At 58.0% G+C, this 21,277-nt stretch overlaps 1 protein-coding gene across 1 annotated transcript in view; it reads right to left on the bottom strand.

The window, feature by feature from the left end:
- Positions 1-2,984: 2,984 nt before the first annotated feature.
- The window catches only part of SLC45A4 (solute carrier family 45 member 4), a 52,181-nt gene continuing 33,888 nt past the window's right edge, over positions 2,985-21,277 (bottom strand). The window contains exons 4-9 of the mRNA XM_081071078.1: positions 15,145-15,333; positions 13,708-13,887; positions 12,127-13,145; positions 11,209-11,308; positions 9,888-10,099; positions 2,985-7,752 (exon numbers count right to left, since the gene is read on the bottom strand). Of these exons, the coding sequence (XP_080927204.1) occupies positions 7,399-7,752; positions 9,888-10,099; positions 11,209-11,308; positions 12,127-13,145; positions 13,708-13,887; positions 15,145-15,333 (2,054 nt within the window). The 3' untranslated portion in view covers positions 2,985-7,398. The remainder of the gene's footprint in view (positions 7,753-9,887; positions 10,100-11,208; positions 11,309-12,126; positions 13,146-13,707; positions 13,888-15,144; positions 15,334-21,277) is intronic.

Here is a 21,277-nt window from a genome sequence, read left to right as displayed (position 1 = left end):
AGAGAAATGAAAATACACGTTTATATAAAGTTTCATATTCAAATGTTCACAGCAGTTTTGTTCATAACAACTGAGAACCAGGAACAGTCGAAATGGCCATCAACTGTTGAGTGGACAAACAGCTTGCAGAATAGTCACTTAATGGGCTATTAATCACCAAAAAAGGGAACTTGTGATACCTGCAGTAATATGGATAGGTCGAAAACATTTATGCTTAATGAGAAACTAGTCACAAAACACTATACTGTGTCATTGTTGGTATGAAAGTCAAGAAAAGGCAAAAACTATAGTGACAAAAAGCAAATCAGCGGCTGTCACGGATAAGAGGTGGCACAAGGGAACTTTTTTGGGTGACAAATGTGCTGCTGTGGACATGTGCTTTCTATCCTCTCGGGTCTGACCCTCGGAGTGAGGACATATGTGCACTTTTGGAGTAATTCTGTATGGTGGTTGGGTGGTGGTTACACACTGAGCTCATTGCTCAGAACTTACTGCTTCAAATTGGTCAGTTCTAGTGCATGTAAATTATACCTCTGTGAAGTTCATTTTTAAGGCAAAACAAAGTTGAAATCAGAAAAAGACCCAAATCGTGATTAATCCTGAATTCTACACTGGAGTGACGCACAGTGCTGAAATTCACAAGACGCCATCTCTACTCACTGTGCTGCTGTGTGGACGCAGCCGGGTCCGATGTCTCCCGGCCTGTCCAGACGATGGGCACGTTTCACTCCGCAGCCAGGTGGCACTTGGCGCCTCTCCAGTCCTCTGCGCATTTCAGACCGGTCTTCCCCCTCCGTCTGCCTGCGTCTGCCCCCCAGCCTGCCAGGGCTCTTGTGCGTGCTCCCCGGCAGACAGCTACTCCCACCTTTGAGTACGTGTTTTCTATCATTTCTAAGAACCTGGAATAGAACACCTTCTGGGACCTCTCCGAGCTCTGTTTCCTGATCTAAAAATCACAGTCTTCCCCCCATGTTATTGGAAGAACCTAAAGACCTAATGACAGAAGACAGGCAGCAAATAAAAGGCTTAGAATTAAAGCCAGGGAGTTAAAAGCCAAATGTGAAATTTCTGATTAAGCATTTGACTCTTTTCACTAACAAGTTTTCCTGTCTCCATACGTCCTACTTGAGGCCTCCCATTCTTCCTAGAAAAATCCTACAGGGTTTTATCTACAAAGACAAACTAGTGAATTTTTAGAATGGCAGAAAGGTACAGACACCGATGATGTTTACCTTCTAATAAAAACAAAACATTTTTGATCATACTTTTACAAGAATAGATCTTCATGTGCAAATAAGGAGAGGCGATCAAATATTTGGCTGAACAAAAAAATGAAGATTGTACACTATACGTAGTATTGTCAATTTTTGTTTAAAAAGATTGTTTCTGACTTAGCCTATGCGGCGACAGACGTGAGGGCGTACGGCTTGGGGCACTGATTTTGTTATCTACTGTCCAAGCCCCGAGAGGGCCACCCCAGCAAAAGGCATGGACCAGCCTCTCAGGGGGGCCCTCCCTGGGCAGGAGGGGGCACCTGTGCCAGGTGGGGCTCGGGCTGGACAGACAGCAGGGGGCGCTGCACGCTAGTGTTAGCCAGGTGGGGACGTGGGTGGGGTCCTTGCTTCCCTTCCCAGGCCTGCACTGGTCCAGCAGGCACAGGCGGTCAGTACCACAGTGGGAGGGGGAGTGCCTGGACCCCCGGTCCCCACAACTGGGCAGCGTAGCCAACTTTTGCCCACGGGGCACCCAGGTCACAAGTGCAGGGCCCAAGCTGGAGGTTGTGTATGTGGTGGGGTGTTCTGGCCTCCACCCCGAGGCTCAGGCTGGACCCTGGGACCATGGAGTGACCTCGACACCTCCCCGTCCCCCCTTCTTCCCACCTCCATGCCCCCCAGCACCCTGATTCGGCACCTCCACTCCCATCCCGAGTGAGCAGAGCCTTTCAACAAACCAGCTGTGTGACCTCCGACAGGCCCCAACCCCTTCATTTCCTCAGCAGTCAGCTGCCAACTGCGGGGCAGGGGTGTGTGTGTGGTGTGTGCGTACACTCCCAGCTGGGGTGTGTGTGTGTGGTGTGTGTGTGTGTTGTGTGTGTGTGTGTTGTGTGTGTGGGGTGTGTGTGTGGTGTGTGTGTGTGTAGTGTGTGTGGGGTGTGTGTGTGTGTGTGTGCGTACACTCCCAGCCGGCCTGGTGTGTGTGTGTGTGTGTGTGTACACTCCCAGCCGGCCTGGTGTGTGGTGTGTGTGTGTGTGTGTGGTGTGTGTGTGCGTACACTCCCAGCCGGCCTGGTGTGTGTGTGTGTGTTGTATGTGCGTACACTCCCAGCTGGGGTGTGTGTGTGTGTGGTGTGTGTGTTGTATGTGCGTACACTCCCAGCTGGGGTGTGTGCGTGTGTGGTGTGTGTGCATGCGTACACTCCCAGCCGGCCTGGTTGCTGTGGTGCACACACCCACACACCCACGCCTGGTGGCAGCTTGGCCAGTGTGCTGGCTGGCAGTGACCAGGGCCTGGTTTCTGAGCCCACCTTTCCTCCAGCGCTCCCCAATGGCCATCAGGGCCGCAGCGCCCACCCCGGGGCTGCCAGGCCTGTGGCCACACCTGGCCTGGCACCTGAAAGGGCCTGTGATGGTAACCAGCACCACCACTGTGCTCCGTGTGTGGGTGTCATCCCAGCTGGCTCAGCCTGAGCCACGGGAGGGGGGCAGAGTTGACATGCCCCTCACCTCTGGCAGAAGTGCTGCCCTGGGGGGGCTGGGGCTGACGCTGGCCTGTGCTGGGGGTTCAGGCATGGCCTCCGCTGGCTGTGAGCTGGGGGGCTTCTGGGGAAACACCGAGCCCATACTTAGTCTTTTCCCCACCCTCCCGAGACCCTGGCCACAGAGACCCTGGCCACACAGCGTGCTCTGTCTACCCCCAAGGCACCCACCCAGGTTCCAGAGGGCAGAGGGAGGGGCTGCGGGGAAGTGACAGACACACCCACACGGTCACCTGGCAGGGAAAGGTTTATTAAGATTCAACCGCAGAGTAACAACAGAGGGAAACACACGCAGGAGGCCTGGTCCACGTCCAGGCTGGCCCATGCACGGAGGGAGCGATGACGGTGTCACACAGACAGCCGTGTGCACAACAGTGTTGAAGCAGCAGCGTGTCACAAGACCGACGTCTCCCTGAGAGGGAACAACACCCAGGGTTCTGCGCTGACACACACACACACCAGGCCACCTGGCCCACCTAATAAAAAATCAAGTAATGTGCGAGATTACTCTTCTTTACAATCCCTTTTCCTCGTAAAACGTCATGTGTTTAACACACACTGGTATCATTGCTAAAATCAGCAAGAGCTATGCGACTGCTCCAACTTAATAAGTTGATAAAAAGTTATCCTGCGGCCAGTTCACAATGGAACTAAATAGTTTTGTTCCGAGACGCCCGGGGAGTTTCTCTGGTAACAAGAGGCATTTCCAACAAACAGTCCTTCTGCCACCAAGTGTCTCGGTCTGTGGCACCTGGAGGTGTGGCCCTGGGTCCCGGAGGTCCTGAGGTGGGGTCCGGCCAGGGTGGTGGTGGCTGGTTTCCCACAAGAGGTAATGACAACAGCTAGCTTTCAGCTGGGTCCCAGACATGCCACCTGTTCCAGGGTCCTGCTGATCTGACCCACGGCCAGTGGCCCCCCAGGGGCGCTCAGGACGGGGTCCTCACAGCCGCCCCAGGCCCAGGAGCAGCAGGAAGATGGAGGGCATGTCTGTAAAGCAGATGCATGCAGAGGGAACACGAGAAAGACAGGCAGTGACCTTCCCAGGCCCCACAGCAGCTGCACTTGCAGCCCCGGTTCTGATGGCAACGGGGGGACAGGAGTCAAACAGCTCGGGAAAAGCCACGTTCCGGTGTGTCTTCCGAAGTTGGGTCGTGGCTCGTATGAATTTGGTGTTTTACCAATCTGGTCTGGGGCAGGTGTCCCCATCACACTGCTGCATGAACCGCCAGCCACAGAGGAACAGCTGGCACTTTCTCTATTCCCCACACGCCACAAACATCCTAGGCTACAGAGGCCTGTGGCCCGCCCCTCCCCCCCAGCTGGAGAGAAATATGCTGCCCTTTACGTCCTACTCTACCGACCACTCCCGCCTCCTGCAGCCCCTCTGAGGCTCCACCGTGGGGGCCTGGGAGGCCAGACCTACTTCTTCACACACGGGTGCCTTTAAGAAACACACCCAAGGACTGTGGACCCTTGACCCTTGCAGAGGCCCCGAGAGGCAGTGGACAGTAGCTAGTATGCTCAGGGTGGGGGGCTACTTACAGCTGGACATGCGCCCTACTGCCGGCTCCTCAGCCACCTGGGAACATGGCAGTGTCCCTCCGCTGACAGCAGGGGACAAAGAGTGGGTGCAGAGGCTGGCTGGCTTAACCGCACCGGCCTCTGATGCCCCTTCCCACCGTGCAGGCTCCCACGTGGCCCAGACTTCTGTCTCCGGTTTGGGGCATCTCTTTAAGAGTTTTACTTAGTTGACTTTGAGATGGAACAAGGATGTAAATCAGACCAACGTTCCCAGTGTTGGTAATAAGCCTGTTTATACCACACAGCCACCAACCAAACCCCTGCCAGACATGCTCCCGAGGCCTGCTGTGGCACCAGCCCACTGACCTGGGGCCTCCAGGCTGTCCCGGCACCAGCCGCCCAGCCAGCCGGCCCAACGCACGCTCACAGGGCCTGACCCGACATTCCCTTCAGCCAGGGCACCAGATGGAGAGCCTTTCAAGTGACCAGGCCACAGAGGAACTGCGTCCCCCACATCCATCTGAGGTACAGCATTAGAAACACCCACACCCACGCCAGTCTGCAATCACACCGCACATACAGCCAGCCCTTCCTCTCTGCTTTCCTTAAGACACAAGGTGACAACACTCTGAGAGTTTCAAGTTAGTGCAATCTTGAAATAATCTGCCTTGAGGGCAAAGGATTCTGCTCCTGAACCTCCCCTGCTCACAGCGGGAGCGAGGGGCCCAGGGGGCAGCTCCACCCACCCCTCGACCCCACCCAGGCATCTCGGTCCCCTGGGTCTGCACGCTGGGCAGACCCACACAGTAAGACAGACTTTGGTCACAAACACCCCAAAGGCTCCAAAATCTTTACCAACCTACCCAAATGCACCCACTCACGTGTGCGCCGGCTGAGGAGTGTGCGCCGCCCGTGAGTGGCACATGAGCTCGTTGCTTTTCAGTGTTGTTATTCCTCGAACAGTGATTTCAACAAATTGTCCTTTGATGTCGTTCATTCAGGTCATGGTGAAGGTTAAGGTTGGGATCTCAAGGCATAACGCCCTTTTTGGGTGGTCGTCCCACCATCAGCCCCTCTTGCTCCTGAGCCCCTGGCACGGTGCTGTGGGCACTTCACCAGCCTGTGCGGGCTGTGGAGCCCAAGGGCGGGGAGCACACGCGTTTGATTCATTTCGGATCTTGATTTGGGTCCCTTTCACCGACCCGTGTCCTCTATTCTCTGCCTACCTGTTTTCTCTGTCAGGAGAAACCAGCTACCAGGCTGTGTGGCCTGGATGACGGGAGTGGTCCTGAGAACCAACGCAGAGCAGCCCTGCGACCTTAAAGCTGCTGAGGGGCTCCAAGGGCAACTGTGACCCGCCTGGAGCCTGCTGCAGTGAGAGGAGAGGCGGTCGCCCGGGCCAGCTCGGCGGTGGGGTCGCGGGAATGCCACAGGTGCTCTCAGTAGTTGGAGGGCCACTTCCTGTCCAGGCACAAGTCACAGGGCTGTTCTCAAGGTTAACACACGGAAAACGCTCGCGTCTTGCAGTCGATTCTCTGCGATCCTGGCCTTCCGAGGGAGGACGCCTGACCTCCGAGTGTGTCCGATGGGGACAGGCACCCAAACCACAAGCCACCAAGTGCCACTGGCAGCCGAGACGCAGCAAAACAGAGGCCGGTTGAGTACATTAAACACAGTCATTCCTTTAAGTACACAGAAAATTCAAGTAATTTATTTCAAAACTGCTTAGTTTCATCTTGAAATATATATATTTGCTTTAGAATGACCATATTGCAGCATGATTCTCATGCACTTTAAAGTCCTTTATTTTAAAAATAAAGAGAACGTCAACTTGAGGCAGCAAAGTATTGCGACTGTCACTTTATCCGGTGACGCGGAGAGGCCTCCCTCTCTCCTGAGATGGACCATTCCAAAAAAGCACGCCGAAACTGCTCGTTCCAAGGAGAGTGGCCTGAAAACCACGTGCGCATTGCTGCAGCATGTGACCCTGTTCTTCTCCACATCCAAGACCGCGCCTCTGAGGGAAGCAAAAACCACGCCGAGGGGTCCGGCAGAGGGCCCTTCCTCCTGCCCCACACACTTCCTTCCTTCACTGTGCACCGTTCCCATCCCAGCGCCCAGCAGGGAGCAGGCCATGAGGTCCCCAGAGGTCAGCAGTGTCCAGCATGTGGCATGTGCCGGGGCAGCTGTCCCACACACGCGGTGGCCCCGCCTGCAGCTCAGCCCTTGTGATTTCCCCAGCAGATGTTGAAAGACACATCAAAGTGCAATGAAAGACTCCACGACCTCGCCCGGGAGCCTTGGACAAAGGTGCCGGGGCCAGGCAGACACACACACACCACACTGGCAGGGAGGGAATCTGCTAGTTCAAACTGTGCCCTGGCGGGGGGCCAGGCAGACCCTGCAAATCACCCTTTTCTGCCCCAGGAATTCCCTTAGACCCCTCCCATCTTTGGTGTGCAGTCGCCACCACTGCCCACGGCCCAGGAACGGGCACCACCGGTGAAACTCAGAGAAGAGGAAATGCTGTTCTAAAAAAAAAGAAAAAGAAAGAAAAATCCAGTTTGGAAAATAAAATGTTTTCTTCTAAAACAATCATAAAGAAAAATACTCTCCAGCAGCTGCAGCACCAACAGAATGTGGCGAGATCTGTCAGAACGTCCAAATAAATACCTGTCGGCGTCCACAGAGAAACAATTTGGTAAAAACGTTTTAGTCATTGACTACATGACTGTCATCTGAGTATTCAGATAAGATGCAGCAAAGAACATTGGATAGTTTTTGATTTCAATTATAACTTCAGAAATGCAAAATCTTATTTTTTTCTAAATTACTTATGGTCTATATTGTAAATCTGGTTTACAATTTAAACACATGCAGAATAATATACCTGCAGAATAAAAAATAAAGTTGAAATTAAAAGATCCTTTTCAATTAAAAAAAAAAAGATTTCAAATGATTCTTTTAATTGTGGAAAACAATTAGTGTGGTATTTTTGCCTAGTGGCTCAAACCTACCCTACAACTGTTGAGTCCCCCCTCCGTGTGGCGAAGGAACTCGGGTTTGCGTTGCCACCGAAGCAGAGCAGCGCCCGCCCCGCCGGAATGTGCGCAGGAGCAGGCTCAGACCATGGACTCCGTCTCCAGGGCCCCCTTGGGGCCGCCCTTCCGGGAAAGCCTCAGGACCGTGGCTTTCTCACTGCCGCCGTCGCCCAGGGGCTGGGAAGACAGGCCTTTCTGCTCCTCCTTGGCCTCTTCTGACACCTCCGGGTAGATGACCAGGAACGTGGCTGTCAGGAAGCCCAGGAAGGAGCCCACAGAGGCCACCATGGGGATGACGCGGACACTCCCCACGGCGTCGACCACGCCCCCGAGGGCGGACGCCACCAGGATCTGGGAAATGTAGACCTGGCAGGACAGGATGGCGCAGTCGATGCCGAAGCCGCGCTTGGAGCTCCCGGGGCTGTGATGCACATACTGCAAGAGAAGGGAGCGCGTGAGGGCCGCGGGGCCAGCCACGGGGTGCACGTGAGCTCCGAGGTCTGCAAACAAAGCTCGCCGACCTCTCACCCGACGGCGACCACTCAGCCCGTCTTCCCAGCCCCTCCCGCTTCTAGTCGACATTGTACTGGACGTTCTGGCCATGGCAGTAAGGCGAGGAGATAAATAAAATGCACGAGGGGTTAGAAGGGAAGAACTAAAACTCATCATACACAGACGACGTAGTGATTCCGTCAAGTTCCAAAGCACCTTGACAGACGCCAGGCATCTAGAATACAGCACAGCTATGGACAGAAGGGCCCAATATTGTAAGTTTTAACTTTCCCCAAATCCATCTATATAGTAATGTGTTTCCAACAAAAGCCCAGAATCTGATTCTAACATTTAGGTGAAAAGTAAGTGGCCAAGCCCAGCCTAGATCATCTCAAAGCACCAAGTTGAAGAACTTACACGACCAGGGTTCAGGTCTTAGTACAAAGACGCTCAGGACAGTGTGACATCTGCCTAAGGGCAGACGGCCCAACGCAGAGAAGAGGCCGGCAACACCCCCACGGGACAGCAGGGCTGTGACCCAGACGGCACTCCCGCTGAGTAGCACCCGGTCAGGTGGTCACCAAGGGGTGGGAAAGCCACAGTGTCGCCCCTCCGCCTCACACTCGCGTGGGACACGCACCCCAGGCCAGTGTACGTGCACAGGACGGGGAGGGGCATGGAAGAGCCCCCAGGCCCCCAACACAGGATGGGTGGGTAAGCCGGCCGCACGCTGAGCCCAGCCAGGAACGAGGAGCGGGGACAGGCCCCGCAGGAATCACAGACACGCGGGAAGAAGGAGAAGCCAACACTGTGTTCAAACACTGGCACGAGTGGCCCGCGGCGGCGGGCTGGGACAATGACCGTCTGCACTGGGTGACAAGTCTGTCTCGCCTCCCGGACACACACTAAGCTGCTCACCTACCATTTGTGCACTTTTCTGCAGTCACGTTGTACTTCACCTAAAAGGTTTATTTAGAAAAATGCTATTGAGATTTCCGTTACTTTGCTATTTGGTAGGCACCCAATCAGTGAATTTATTTGGCTTTAGTAACTGTAAGCGACTAGAAGATGAAACATAGCTTAGGTTTAGGAAGAGCAAGGTATGAGCTGACTGTGTCTTTTCCTTCCCCTGTGAGGGGGGGGGTGTTAAGTCTGAACCTCGACTGTCTATGCCTCCTGCACAGCTGCAGCTGCACCGTGGCTGCCGGGCACTGGGAAGGGGTCACCTGAACCGGGAGGAGCTGCGGCTGTGCAGGAAACACTGAATTTCACGGACTTGGTGAGAAGGCAAATACCTCAGTGTTTTACATTGAGTGTGTACTGAAATAATGTCTGGCATGTACTGGGTTAAATAAAATTACAATTGGTTTTACCTGTCTTTTCACTTGCTAAATGTGGCTCCTGGAGGTGTAACCTACCTACCGTATTTCCCCAAAAACAAGACCGCGCCGGACCATCAACTCTAATGTGTCTTTTGGAGCAAAAATTAATATAAGATCTAGTTTTATTTTACTATTAGACTGTAATATAACAGAACATAATACCAGGTCTTATATTAATTTTTGCTCCGAAACACACATTAGAGCCGATTGCCCAGCTAGGTCTTATTTTCGGGGACACACGGCAGGTGGCTTGCATTCTATTCAATGGAACAGTGCTGGTCCACAGGTTCCCCTCCTTCCTCAGTGGCCTGTGTGTGAGGGGACCTGGGGACAGGCAGCCTCCCGTTCCCCCAATAGCAACCCCAGGGAACACACCTGAAGCTTGCAGGCAGGTGCCAGGTGGGGCAGGGGTGCCAGCAGCCAGGTGGCTGAAGAAAGACCCTGTGCTTTAGACCCTGACCCCGGCAGAAAGCAGCTCTGCTGGCCCCTTCAGCGGCCATTTCAGAACCAAAGACCTGGGGGACCCCTTGTGTCCCGAACGTCCCCCTCGAGTAAGGCGCAGAGCTCTGTCTAGAAACAAGTGGAGAAGGAGCCCAGCTTTGGAGCCAGACAAGCTGACAATGCGCCCTGACGTGGTGTCTGGCCGGCGGCCTTGTGCCCGGGACCCACCCACTCAGCCCACGGCGGCAGACGCACCTCCTTGATGTCGTGGTACTGCCCGAGCAGCGCGTAGGGGCAGTAGGAGATGCTCATGGACACGACGCCCATCGTGCTTATCATCACCATGGCGATGTACACGTTGGCAAACATGGCCATCACGGCCGTGCCGATGGAGAAGCCCAGCGTCCCCAGCACGTAGATGACCCTGATACTCAGGTCGTAGTTGTCCAAGTACTTCTGCAACAGGGCTGCGGAGAGAGCAGGCCACAGCACACAGTGAGCGGCGGGCGTGCTCGCTTCTCCCAGGCACTCAGCCTGGCGCAGGAACCGGCCAGCATCCCTCCTGCGTGCCTGCCCTCTCACCACCCCACTGCACGGGCTGCACACTTGCCTCTGAACGTGCCTGTAGCTCCCTGTGCCCACGCGAGGTCCAGCAGCTCCAGCCCCTCAGAAAGAAGCCGGCCCTCTGGGTCCGAGACCCAGCAATTTGCTGCCGCTCCCCGGGGCCTAAAGCCTGGCCAGCTCCTCCCCAGCTCGCCGGCCCCACACCCAGTCCTGCTTCGGGAACTCGAGGTTGCTGCTGCTTTCCTCATGGGTACCCCTCTGGGTCTGGAGAGACAGACCCCTGCTCACCCTTCCTGACCTAGCAGCTGAAATGTCACCTCCTCCTGGAAGGGTCACTGATGCTGTCCTGAGAACTCCTGTCAAAGCACTGACAGTCTCGTGGTGGTCACCCTGGCTTTCAGCTGCTTTGTGCCATTTTATCTCAGCCATCCTCAAGTCCAGGCCAGGCTGCCAGGCAGCCAGCCTCTTCCCCCAGGCTCCGGCTGAGAATGGGCAGGGTGGCCCCTGACTACGATTGTGTACCATTTCCAGAAAGCGTGCCTGGGTGGATTGACGCCTGTCACCCGACCCCCGGTCTCCGGGGAAAGGCCCTTCTCCACAGCAGCCTGCCCCTGCAGCCACCCTGCCTGCTGGCAGGCCCCAAACACAGCATGCGCCCTCCTGCAGGATGCGGATGGGATACTCTGGTCCTCACCCCACTCTAGCTCTCCCCGCCCAGCCGGGCACAGGGGCACCGCGCCGGCAGTTTTGCCATCACCTGAGCCCATGCCTGGCCGGACTCCTGTCCGATGCCTCCCTGGGGCACAGAGCACAGAGGACTCAGGGCGCCCAGGTCCTGGTGTCGGGCTGCGGTGGCTTTTCCCCGAGATCAGGACACACGAGTTTCTGTGTCTCTGTTCCCGAGGGACAGCGGGCCTGTTCAGTCAGAGGCAGGACTCCCTCCTGCGAGGAGACTGCCTCGGCCACAACCGCAGTCTGCCAGCACTTTCGGGGTGACTCGGGGATCGCGTACCTGAGCAAATGGCGCCGGTAGCCGCGTAAATGACCAGGCCCCAGCAGCCCATCTTCACACCGTCGTTGTACGCCTGCCAGGTGGATGAGTTGGAGGGAGCCTGTTGCAGAAATGAGACGGGTTCAGGGGACAGGGATCAGGGGACAGGGATCAGGGGACAGGGACCTCTTGCCATGTCCTCCAGGCACAGGAAGTTATTTTACATCTCAATTGCAGGCAAGCTGTTTGTTTTTAAAAAGGTGGTAAAACACTGCACTGCAAGGAAAATCAGCCACCAGCCAGGTCAGCCTCTGAGGTGTCTGCCCCCCAGCCCCCCTCCTCCCTGGATCCGGCCTGAGCTGCCTGGCAGCTCCCACCTCTGCCCGCTGAGAGCCCAGCAGCTACACGGCACGGAGGGGAAGGCGAGAGCCTGTGCTGAGGCCACCCCGGCCCCAGCCAAGGTGACCCAGCGCAGGTGTGAGCCAGCTTACGCCAAGGGGACAGAAGCAGCTCCCAGCTGAGCCTGGCCACAAGTACTAACAGATCAGTACTGAAGCACTGAGTTTGGGGCAGCCTGGCACGCGGCAGCACCAGACCGCGACAGTACTGACCGCTCCAGGTCAGTTCAGGCTTCGGACGTGCTCCTGCCCTGGGAGGGCCCTTGGTGTCTGACCCACCTCCCAGGCTCCCACGATGGCCCTGGCCATGGCATGGGTGCACACAGGCCAGCTGCCTGCCGGGAGCCGCCCACCTGCATCATGCGGTGCTGGGGCTCCACGAGGGGCCGGGGGAATGGCCTGGACGTCCAGGCCGTGTCGAGCTCGTGTGCGGGCCGTCCGTCACCACTGCCCAGCTCTCCCCGGCCCCTCCTGTTCCACCCGCATGACCGGCCGTGAGTGCCACCCCTGCCGGTGCCACGAGTGGGGGCCGAGCGCTCACCTTGGGGTCCCCTTCGAAGATGACCTGGCCCATGAAGTCGGTGTAGAACACGGCCTCGGCGATGACGGAGAACCAGGTGAGCAGGTGGCACACACACAGCCGCATCAGCTCCCGTGGCATCTTGAGCATGGACAGCCACAGCAGCCGCACGGTGGTCTCGCCCTCGCCCTCCTCGCTCTCCGTGTCCCCGCTGGAGTTGGTGGCCCCGCTCTGGTGGCGCTGCCGTGCGCGCTGCCGCTGCCGCGCCTGCAGGTCATACAGCTCGCTCATGCTGCGCGAGGGCTTGATGAGCACCACGGCGTTGGCCCGCCGGCAGCGGTAGCGGTGCGAGCCGACCTTGCCGTAGTAGGAGAAGGTGCTGGACGCCTGCCGGCGGAACACGTGCCGGCGCCGACGCAGGGCACCCGGTACAGTCGGGGGCCTGCCGTCCACCCGGGGGCAGCTGCTGGGGCTGGCCCTGGGCGGGGAGCCGCTGCCGTTGGGGACTTTGGCTTCGTTCAAGTGATTATCGAGCAGCGTGGCGTCCTCTTGGGCGGTTTCCCTGAGCAGTGAGGACAGGCAGGGCGGCGTGGCCTTGGCGAGGTCCTGGCTGGTGCCGTGGGGGGTGCCGGGGCGGGAGGGGTCGTGGAAGATGGAGGGCTCGATGTCGTGCAGGAACAGCAGCTCGGGCTCCAGGCCCAGCGCCGAGTCCGGCACGTGCAGCGCCGAGTCGCTCTTGCTGCGGACCAGGTCCATGCCCAGGAAGTCCAGGGCCAGCTCGTGCTCCGACTGCACCTCGTCGGGAAACAGGGAGCCGCCGGCGGCCAGGGTGGGGGGGTGCGGGGGGGCCTCCGCGCTGCGCTCCTGCTGGGGGCTGTACTGCTCCTCGTCGATGCTCAGCAGGTGCAGGGTCACCGACACCGTGAACACGATGGCCGCGAAGAAGAAGAGCACCTGGTTCTGGGTCCGGAACCAGGTGCCCAAGAAGGTCTGCGTCCAGTCCAGCCCGCCCAGCACGTAGCCGATGGCCCCGCCGAGGCCTGTGGGCGGCACGGGGTGGGGTGGGGGGGGACAGACGTGGCCAGTGAGCGACTCCAGAGGCAGGGGGACAGGACAGGCCTGGAAGGGCTTTCGGCCTCCGTCGGGGGCCAGGCCCGCCACCCAGTTACATGAGTCAGGACACTCATTTTTGGAAGGTAGGAAAGGCCCGATGAAAACGGTGGGAAAGGCCCAATGAGAAACTCCAGCTGACCCTGGTTTGGAATTCTGACCTAACAGATTCCTGCTTTGTAAGAAAGGTTGGAGCAGACGACTGCCAGGCTGGGAAACAGGGGGCCCCACCTGACTCCCCCAGCACTAACTGACCAAGGCTCAGGAAGGGGTCATTCCGCTCAGAGGCGAGAGCTGACCGCCTGCAGGGAGTGAGCAGCACAGAGGCCAGCTGGCCAGCCCGGCACCCACAGCCCTGCCCACAGTCACTGGGCCGCAGCTGCGGGCACCCGAGGTGGGTGGCAGGCAGGGCGTGGAGGCCCAGCCTGGTCCGGGGCGCTGGCCCTGAGTGCAGCCTCCCCAGCCCTGTCAGGGGGTGGGGGGCACTCTCACCGGCAGAGAAGGCGTGGATATTAAGGGCCATGTCCTGCTCCTCACTGTCCACGACGTCCAGCAGGTAGGCTCGGATGGGCCCCTCCGTGGCGTCAGCACTGAAATCCAGGACCACCACCCCCAGCACCGTGAGGACGATGCCGATGGGCTGCCGGTTGGGGACATCGCCGAGGGACAGACCTGGTGGGGCACACGGACCGTCAGACCTCGGCTCCCACTGAGGGCAGACGGGCGCCCACAGCCAGGAGGCGTGTTGCCCACAGGAGTGTTTTCCTCCCCACTCACGTGAGCTGTTCAGTGAACCTCCAAGAGCTTACTTACCTTTTTACTTTGTAACTAAAAAGGGAGAAAAGGGTCCTTCCTACACAACCTTCACTGGGGAGTCTGTGTTGGGAGCCCCAAGGGAGCATCAGCGAGAAAGGAGGACGTGTGACACGCCCAGCCAAGCACCACTGGGTGCGGGTTCACGTCAGCTCCCCGGCACATCCTCGCAAGGAGGTGCGTGTGTGCGCCCGCTCGGCCGAGGGCCTCCAGGGACGTCTGCTGGTCAGTGTTCACCGAACGCACAGGTGACAGGGGAGCGGCACCCTGGCCTGCTGATCAGGGGGCATGAGGCCGGGGGGGAGGGAGGGGAGCCTCCCCGCACGAGGGGCGAAGTTCAGGGAGGTCGTGGTGTGGTGACAGCACCTTCCTGCCCCCAGCACGTCCCCACAGAGCCTCTGTTCCCACGTCCTGAGAAGTGGGGCCCTCGCTATGCCCAAAGGTTTTCTGGGGCTTCTCCCTGAGCCTGCGGCATCACTGCCTGCACCGGAGTGGAGGCAGACCTGGGGCAAGCTCACGTGTGTCAGAACACAGACGAGCCTCCTCTCTCCTCTTAAAAGTCGCTGCCAGAAAACAAGGTTTTGTTCTCAGCATTTTTAATGAGTGCCCTCAGGGCAAAAACTATTTTCCCATAGTTGCTCTAATTAAAAACAAAACAAAACAAAAAGAACCAACCGTGAATACATGAAACAAAAAAACAAGTATCAAACTAGGTCTGGACATTTTCAATACCAAGTCTAAGGAGAGAGAAAAAAAAAAGGAAAAGATAATTTCTGAAATAATGCTGGAAACAGGACGTGGTGTCAGATACGCATGAAAAACAAATGGGTCACAACAGGAAACGCTTCCCTGTGAACAGGTTCCTAAGGCTTTCCCACGTGGGGCCCGGCTCCAGCGCTGCCAAGTGTGCCCACTGCCAGGCCGCCGCCCGGGCGGCCAAGGGCTCGGCTCGGCTGCTCCGGGACCAAGGGGCTGGGCTGGCCCGGGAGGCTCCCTGTCCCACGGCCAGCCGCTCTCAATTATTTAACACCGAACATATTTTATTGAGTGAAAGGCTATCCCCAGTCAGGACTCGGCCACTGGTGTGGGGTGCCCAGCGTGGCAGAGGACACTCACCAATGGCAGAGCCATTCAGGAAAAGGGCCACGCCGAAGAGCACGCCCACGCAGAGGGCGAGGATGAAAGGCCGCCGCCGGCCCCAGCTCAGAGTGCAGCGGTCGCTGGCCGAGCCGATGAGGGGCGTGAAGATGAGTCCGAGGACAGGGCTCAGGAACCAGGTGAGGCTGTAGTACTGCTCGGGCAGGCCTGCAACAGACACACGGCCGTCAGACCCGCGGGCGGGCAGAGCCCAGGCCAACTCTGCGGCGTCTGCTCCAGAAGCACGGGGACACGGTGCCGCTTGGGCACACACCCTCTCCCCCAGCCCCCCTCGCCGCCAGAGGCTCGTCAGGGTAGCGGCTCTCCTCTGCGAGACCCGGACATGTGAAGTCAACCAAAGCCCTTGTGCCCATTTTACAGATGGGGAATCTGAGGCTCAGAGTGGTTAGGCAATCTGCCCTGCATCACACAGCGACAAACTGGGAGCCCCGGGACTTAAATCCAGGGCTGCCTGATTCCAAAGTCTACGTGCCACCAATCCCCCACTCTGGCGCCTATCACAAACCCAGTGCCGAAACCGGGGACCAGAGAAACGAGTCTCACATATTTGCCTGAAGGAACAAGCCTCACACAACAGTACAGCTGAATCTCACACACGCTGGGCGCAGAAGAACACACACCGCAGGTTCCGTTTCTATGACGTGCAAAGCGGCGAAAGGGGTCTCTGCTGGCAGAAGCCAGGGGCCTTTGGGCTGCTCTGCTCTGTTCCTGACCTGGGTGGGGGTCACTGGTGACAATCCAGCCTGCTGAACACCTCGATCCTGAACGTCCCTGCATGTTCTACTTCAGTGAAAAGTTGACTTAAAAAACAGAAGGTGCTTTGGCATGCTGGCGATTCATTTGGCTGACATTTTATACCGCCAAAGGCACGGAGAAACAGAATATTATTATGCTGAACTACGAAGAAAAACAGACTTGTGTCGGCAGAGGAACTCAGTGCAGAGCAGGAGGGACACACCTTTCAAAGGCACTTAACGTGCCCACTAGGACGTCTGTGTGCTCAGGCCACATGCACTGGGGCACAGAGCTTCAGGATGTGGGTTCTGTCCTATTTCACGCCAGCAGAATGGACGACAGGTGCTGCAGGAAATGAGAAGCTTGCTGAGTACTGACGAACTATGGTTTATCCGCCAGCCAGGTTCCTCACCTCCCATCATCAGTTAGACATAGGGGACAGCGAGACCTGCACTGGTCACACCAACACTGCCCACACTCCAAGACACAGCACCGCGTTTTCAGACATGACTCCCTGACAACGATTTCGTGTGTGCAGCGCAGTCAGAATTTCAGAAGGGATGGAAAGCGTTCTTACCCCAATATACATGGACTCTTACCTTTGTTGGGCTTTGTAAACATGTCACAACTTTACTAATAAATGATAAGCAGGCTGGTGACGGTGGCTCCTTGCAGAGTTGCAATGTGTGCACACACAGACACACACACACGCAGTGCCTCCCTGCCACACCTGTCTTCTCTCCTGGGGTTCCAGCCTTTCCACTTCATGCACACAGAATGCTCTGCGTTTCCCTGCACAGCCCCTGATGACACCCCAAAGGGGTCACCCACCCAAACCGTGCTCACTGCGGCTGCATTTCTGTACCTTCTGAACCACCTGGAAACACTGCATCCCTGAGGGCAGGGCGGGTTTATTCGTCGCCTGGTACGGAACCCACCGATTGCCAAACCTCAGCTATCCCATCTCGCTGGAGAGGCCAAGACTTGACCTAACTGGCCTCAGTCCCGTCCTTGGCTGTGACTGACCCACCTCGTCTCAGGAGCTCCCTTGTCCCCCAGGCCTGCAGTCTGTCCCGTGTTACCAAAGCTTCCAAGACACCAGGACCCCAACACACCTACCCTCTCCAGTGAGATGAAAGTCGCCATTGAACCGAGCGAGCAGCTCCCGCCCTCCTCTGCCGCCTGCCACACACATGCCCACACCTCCTGGCAGCGCGTCACTTTGGCTCCTGCTCACAGCTACGCTCTCACCACGCAGCCAAGTGCAGGGGGATAAGCACACACCACACCTCTGACCTGTGGCACCTGCCCTGGGCTGTGGTAGCCACACCCAGACCTGGTCCCCGGCTCCGTGGGGCTTCCAGTCCTGGGGAGAATGGGCACGAGCAGACCCACAGAGGCGACACGTGTCACGTGGCTAACCATGCAGGAAGACACACGACCCACCCCATGTGGTAAGTGATGGACGGCGGGGGAGTCCAGGTGGGGGGGCTGGTGGACGGGACGGCTCCCAATGTCCTGAGCTCACCTGGCCACCCCACTTTCCAGCTCCTCAATGGCCCATTGCCAGTGACCATCCTGTGACAGCACTGCATTGACCCTCATCGGCGTGCACCACAGTTACATTACTGAGAAAACGGAGGCTGAGACAGACCTGCTTATTCAGATGGTGAGTGACCCCACGGGCTTGAACCTGGCATCTGTTCCCAGAGCCCACCCTCCTGCCCTGGGCCACGTGCTGACTGCTCCCGGGCCACGGCCAACCCGTGGACCAGCCGCCCCCTGCAGGGTAGGGAGCTCTCAGATGAAGAAGGGGCAGAAGGAGGGCCGGCTCGCGTCAGGACGGTGCAGGGCGCCGGCACACAGGGCCTGCCCACTGACGGCTCCTTACGGACAGATTGACTGCACTCACTGGCGTCAGCCCCACTTCCGCCTTGCTAATGGGCAGAGAGGAAACTGCACGGCCCACATTGTTCCTTGAAGATGGGGCCTCACCGGGAACGGCATCGACAGTGGCAACGCACTTCCTCCTGGCCACGAGCAGTCGTTCCTGCAGTTACGACCAAGCTTTGAGGCCACGGCGCCTGGTCACCAGGGGCTGTTTGTCCAAAATCACGGCCTCCCTCACCAACATCCCGTACGCACGCAGCAGGCCCGAGGTTCGGCGTCACAGGGAACAACTGAAGACTGACCACACAGGGCCAAAGGCCACCCGCTGCCCCGGCTGCCTGCTCTCTGCCAGCTAATGCCCACTGCCCACCCCGCCTGCTGAGCAAACATGGGGCACACCAGGGTCTGGCCAACGCCAAGCCCATGCCGTCTCCACGGAAGGCACCCTGGGACACATGGCTTCCCACGCCACACGCAGGGACCACAGTCTGAGCAGAGGCCAGGCCCTGCCCTGGACAGCTCCCTGTGCAGCTCACACCCAGGACACACCTGGTGGCACTGACTGGGCCCACAGGGACCTTCACGTCGCAGCCCACGTTTTGGGCAGCTCGGCCTTCACAGCACCTGACAGGCTCATGAGACAATTCCGCTTCGGGAAGTGGCATTTCTATTCCCGGGATCATGCACTTCACCCAAAGAGCTGCTGCTGTTCTCGCAAGGTTACACCACATGGGGAGCACAGGTAACAGCCTGGCTCAGTGCACACGCCCAACACACGGCTTCTGAAGTTCCAGGGAGCCACCCGAGAGCAGCAATCCTGCTTTATTCCATCCATCGCCTCGCCACAGGCTGGAAACGCCTGCCGCCCAACAGCTTCTTTTCAGCGAGCTGTTCCCTCTCCTAAGTCTGCGGAAGGTGGCCTCTCTGAGCAGAAATGTGGGGGTGGGGGGTACGCATGGGGGCCGCAGGGGAGCCTGTGCTCTGTGGACGGTCCCCTGAGCCGCAGAGAAGTCATCTGGCCGGCACTGACAGTGGGAGGGTGTGGCTTCCAGGCACAGGCTTCACACACGTGAATTGTGAAGTTGTCGCTTCTTTCTGAACACCGGTATGTAACCGAAATAACAATGGTCACACTATTTAAACCCAAACCTTAGAAACTCATTAGGAAATTGGTCAAGCTGGGTGCTGGTCAGCGGTTCACCCCAAACCCGTGTCCCGCTCGCCTGGAAAACCCACCGTTAGCAGACTGGCGTCAGGAGGACGTGGAGGGGCTGCATGCAGGGGCCCTCAGATAGCCTGCTTCGGAGGTTCCCCGGGAACCTGGGCAGCCGTCACCAGCTCAGCAATGCCCTAACCCCGAGGGACAGAGGGAGACGGTGCCACCCGCCCAGGGCTCAGTGCCCTCGGCCCACCTGCCTCTCCTCCACCTGCCCGCTGGGACGCTCTCACTCCAGCCTGTACTAGCTGACGGCAGCCATGGTTGTGCCTTTTCTGCCGTCTTGGTGCCCCCTCCGCTCCCTGTACAAACCTCTCTGGTCCTCGCCTCCCGTTCACTCCTCCACCTACAGCAGCTGGCTGCCCCGCAGCTCCCCTGACCTGCCCTCTTGGGCGAAGGTCACCAGTGCTGCCTACCTTTCATCTCACTGGAGAAGCCGGTCGTCCTCATCAGTGAGCCGGCCGAAAGCCCCATGAGGGTAGAGCGTGCTGGCACAGGCACAGCTCATGTGGCACAGTGCCTGGCCTGCAGCAACACCGTGCTGCATGAAGACATCGGGGCCAGTGGTGCCCAAACCCCCTCACGCCCCTAGGACCACCCAGCCTGGCCCTCCTCCCGCTCAGCATGCACTGTTGCCCGCCCCCCACACGGGATGCAGGGAAGGACTCCTGCAGAGGGGGCCACAGAGACCAGAAGACCAGAGCAGGTCAGGCCGAGAAAGGTGAGAGAGCCAGGAGGAGCGAACAGGACCAACGGTAGGTAGCTTCTAGATTCCTTTTTTTCTCCCGTTCTTCTGAAAGCAAATTCTAGGCTGCACAGAAAGTGCCAGCCCACCAGGAAGTTGTCTGCACTTGAGCTCCATGGTCACAGCTATGGGACCAGCAGGGGCAACAGCCCCGGCCCCACAAGGGCTCCCGGAGCCGGGAACGGCACAGGGACACTGGTGATGGCTTCCTTTGTTTAAGCACATTGGCAAGAAAAATAACCATTTCCCATCACATCCCCAAAGCCGCCCAGGAGGCGTGAGCGAGGCCCATCCTGGCGCCCCTGTGACAGTGAGAACAGTCCCCACTCCCGGCATTGCTGCCGCTGGGACATCGAGAACGTGGCATTTCCCAGCCAGGCTCGAAACAAACACAGCACGGTTCGTAGTAAATAATTTTTGTTTTCTTCCAGGCAAACTCTGAACAACAATGGTGGGACCAGGAAGGCTCCCTGTTCACAGGAAATGCTTAGAGTGTCACCGCTTGTCCAAAGACTGTGAGGTCATGGGTGACGGCGGCCACGCTTGGGCACTCGCGATGGCTGCCATTCACTCCGTCTTTTCTGATAAACTGTACTTCTGGGGGGGGAGGGTGGCAGGGGACGGCAAAGGTTGCTGTAAATAAAGACCTACAATGGACATAGGAACTCATGCTCCTTTCCTCAGCAGACAAAGCCTCCACAGCAACACGTGCTTATGTGCTTAGCTGCGAATTTCACGATGACATTCAACTCTGAGAGCTGGCTCTTCGTGGGAAATGCTCCAGAGCCTTGAGTAACCCCTGGTGCATTCTCGTCAATGAACCCCGTGGGGAACCCATCACGAGGAGGTCCCCCTGAGGAGTAGCCGCCCTGTCCTCAAGGCAGGCACAGGCCCAGGTCCAGGACAGGGACAGGCAGCCCCCAGCTCAAGTGCAAGGGCCCCCAGGGAACCCTCCCCAGCAGGGAGGGTCTGTACAGGGCCAAGCAGGGGCAGACACCTCCTCCAGCTGCAGGGAGGGCCACAGCGCGGCAAGGAACATTCCAGAATCCCCGGGCCACAGGAAGTAGGGAGGAGGGATGAAAAGAAAGGGAGGTGAGCTCAGGTGCTTTCTTGGGGCTCCACTTGGAACGGCAATACCTGGCCATTTTACGTGAGAAGGAATGGCCCAGGTGTGTGGGCCAGAACTCTCCAGGGGCCTGGGCGGGCCTAGGAGCAGAGGAATGACATACAGGTGTCCCCACAGCCGGCTGTGCTCCCCGGACACTGGCGTTCAACAGTGATGCAGATCATGACACATTCCCGGTCCCCAGAATCTCAGCCTGGTGGGGGCAGGTCCTCTTGATGGTAGGGACACGGCGACCACAGTGCTGAGTGGAAAACCGTGTGACACAGATGTCACCCAACAGCCGAGTTCACTCACATGTGTTCTCTGTGAGTGGACCACAGCGAAGGGAGCCCCAAAGGTCCCTTATGGATTACTGTGCTGCTGTAGAACGGCTCACGGC

This window comes from Rhinolophus hipposideros, assembly GCF_964194185.1.
Source record: "Rhinolophus hipposideros genome assembly, chromosome: 13".
Lineage (NCBI taxonomy): Eukaryota > Metazoa > Chordata > Mammalia > Chiroptera > Rhinolophidae > Rhinolophus > Rhinolophus hipposideros.
The sequence above is the reverse complement of the archived record's forward strand: the minus strand, read 5'-3'. Positions and strand labels throughout refer to the sequence as shown.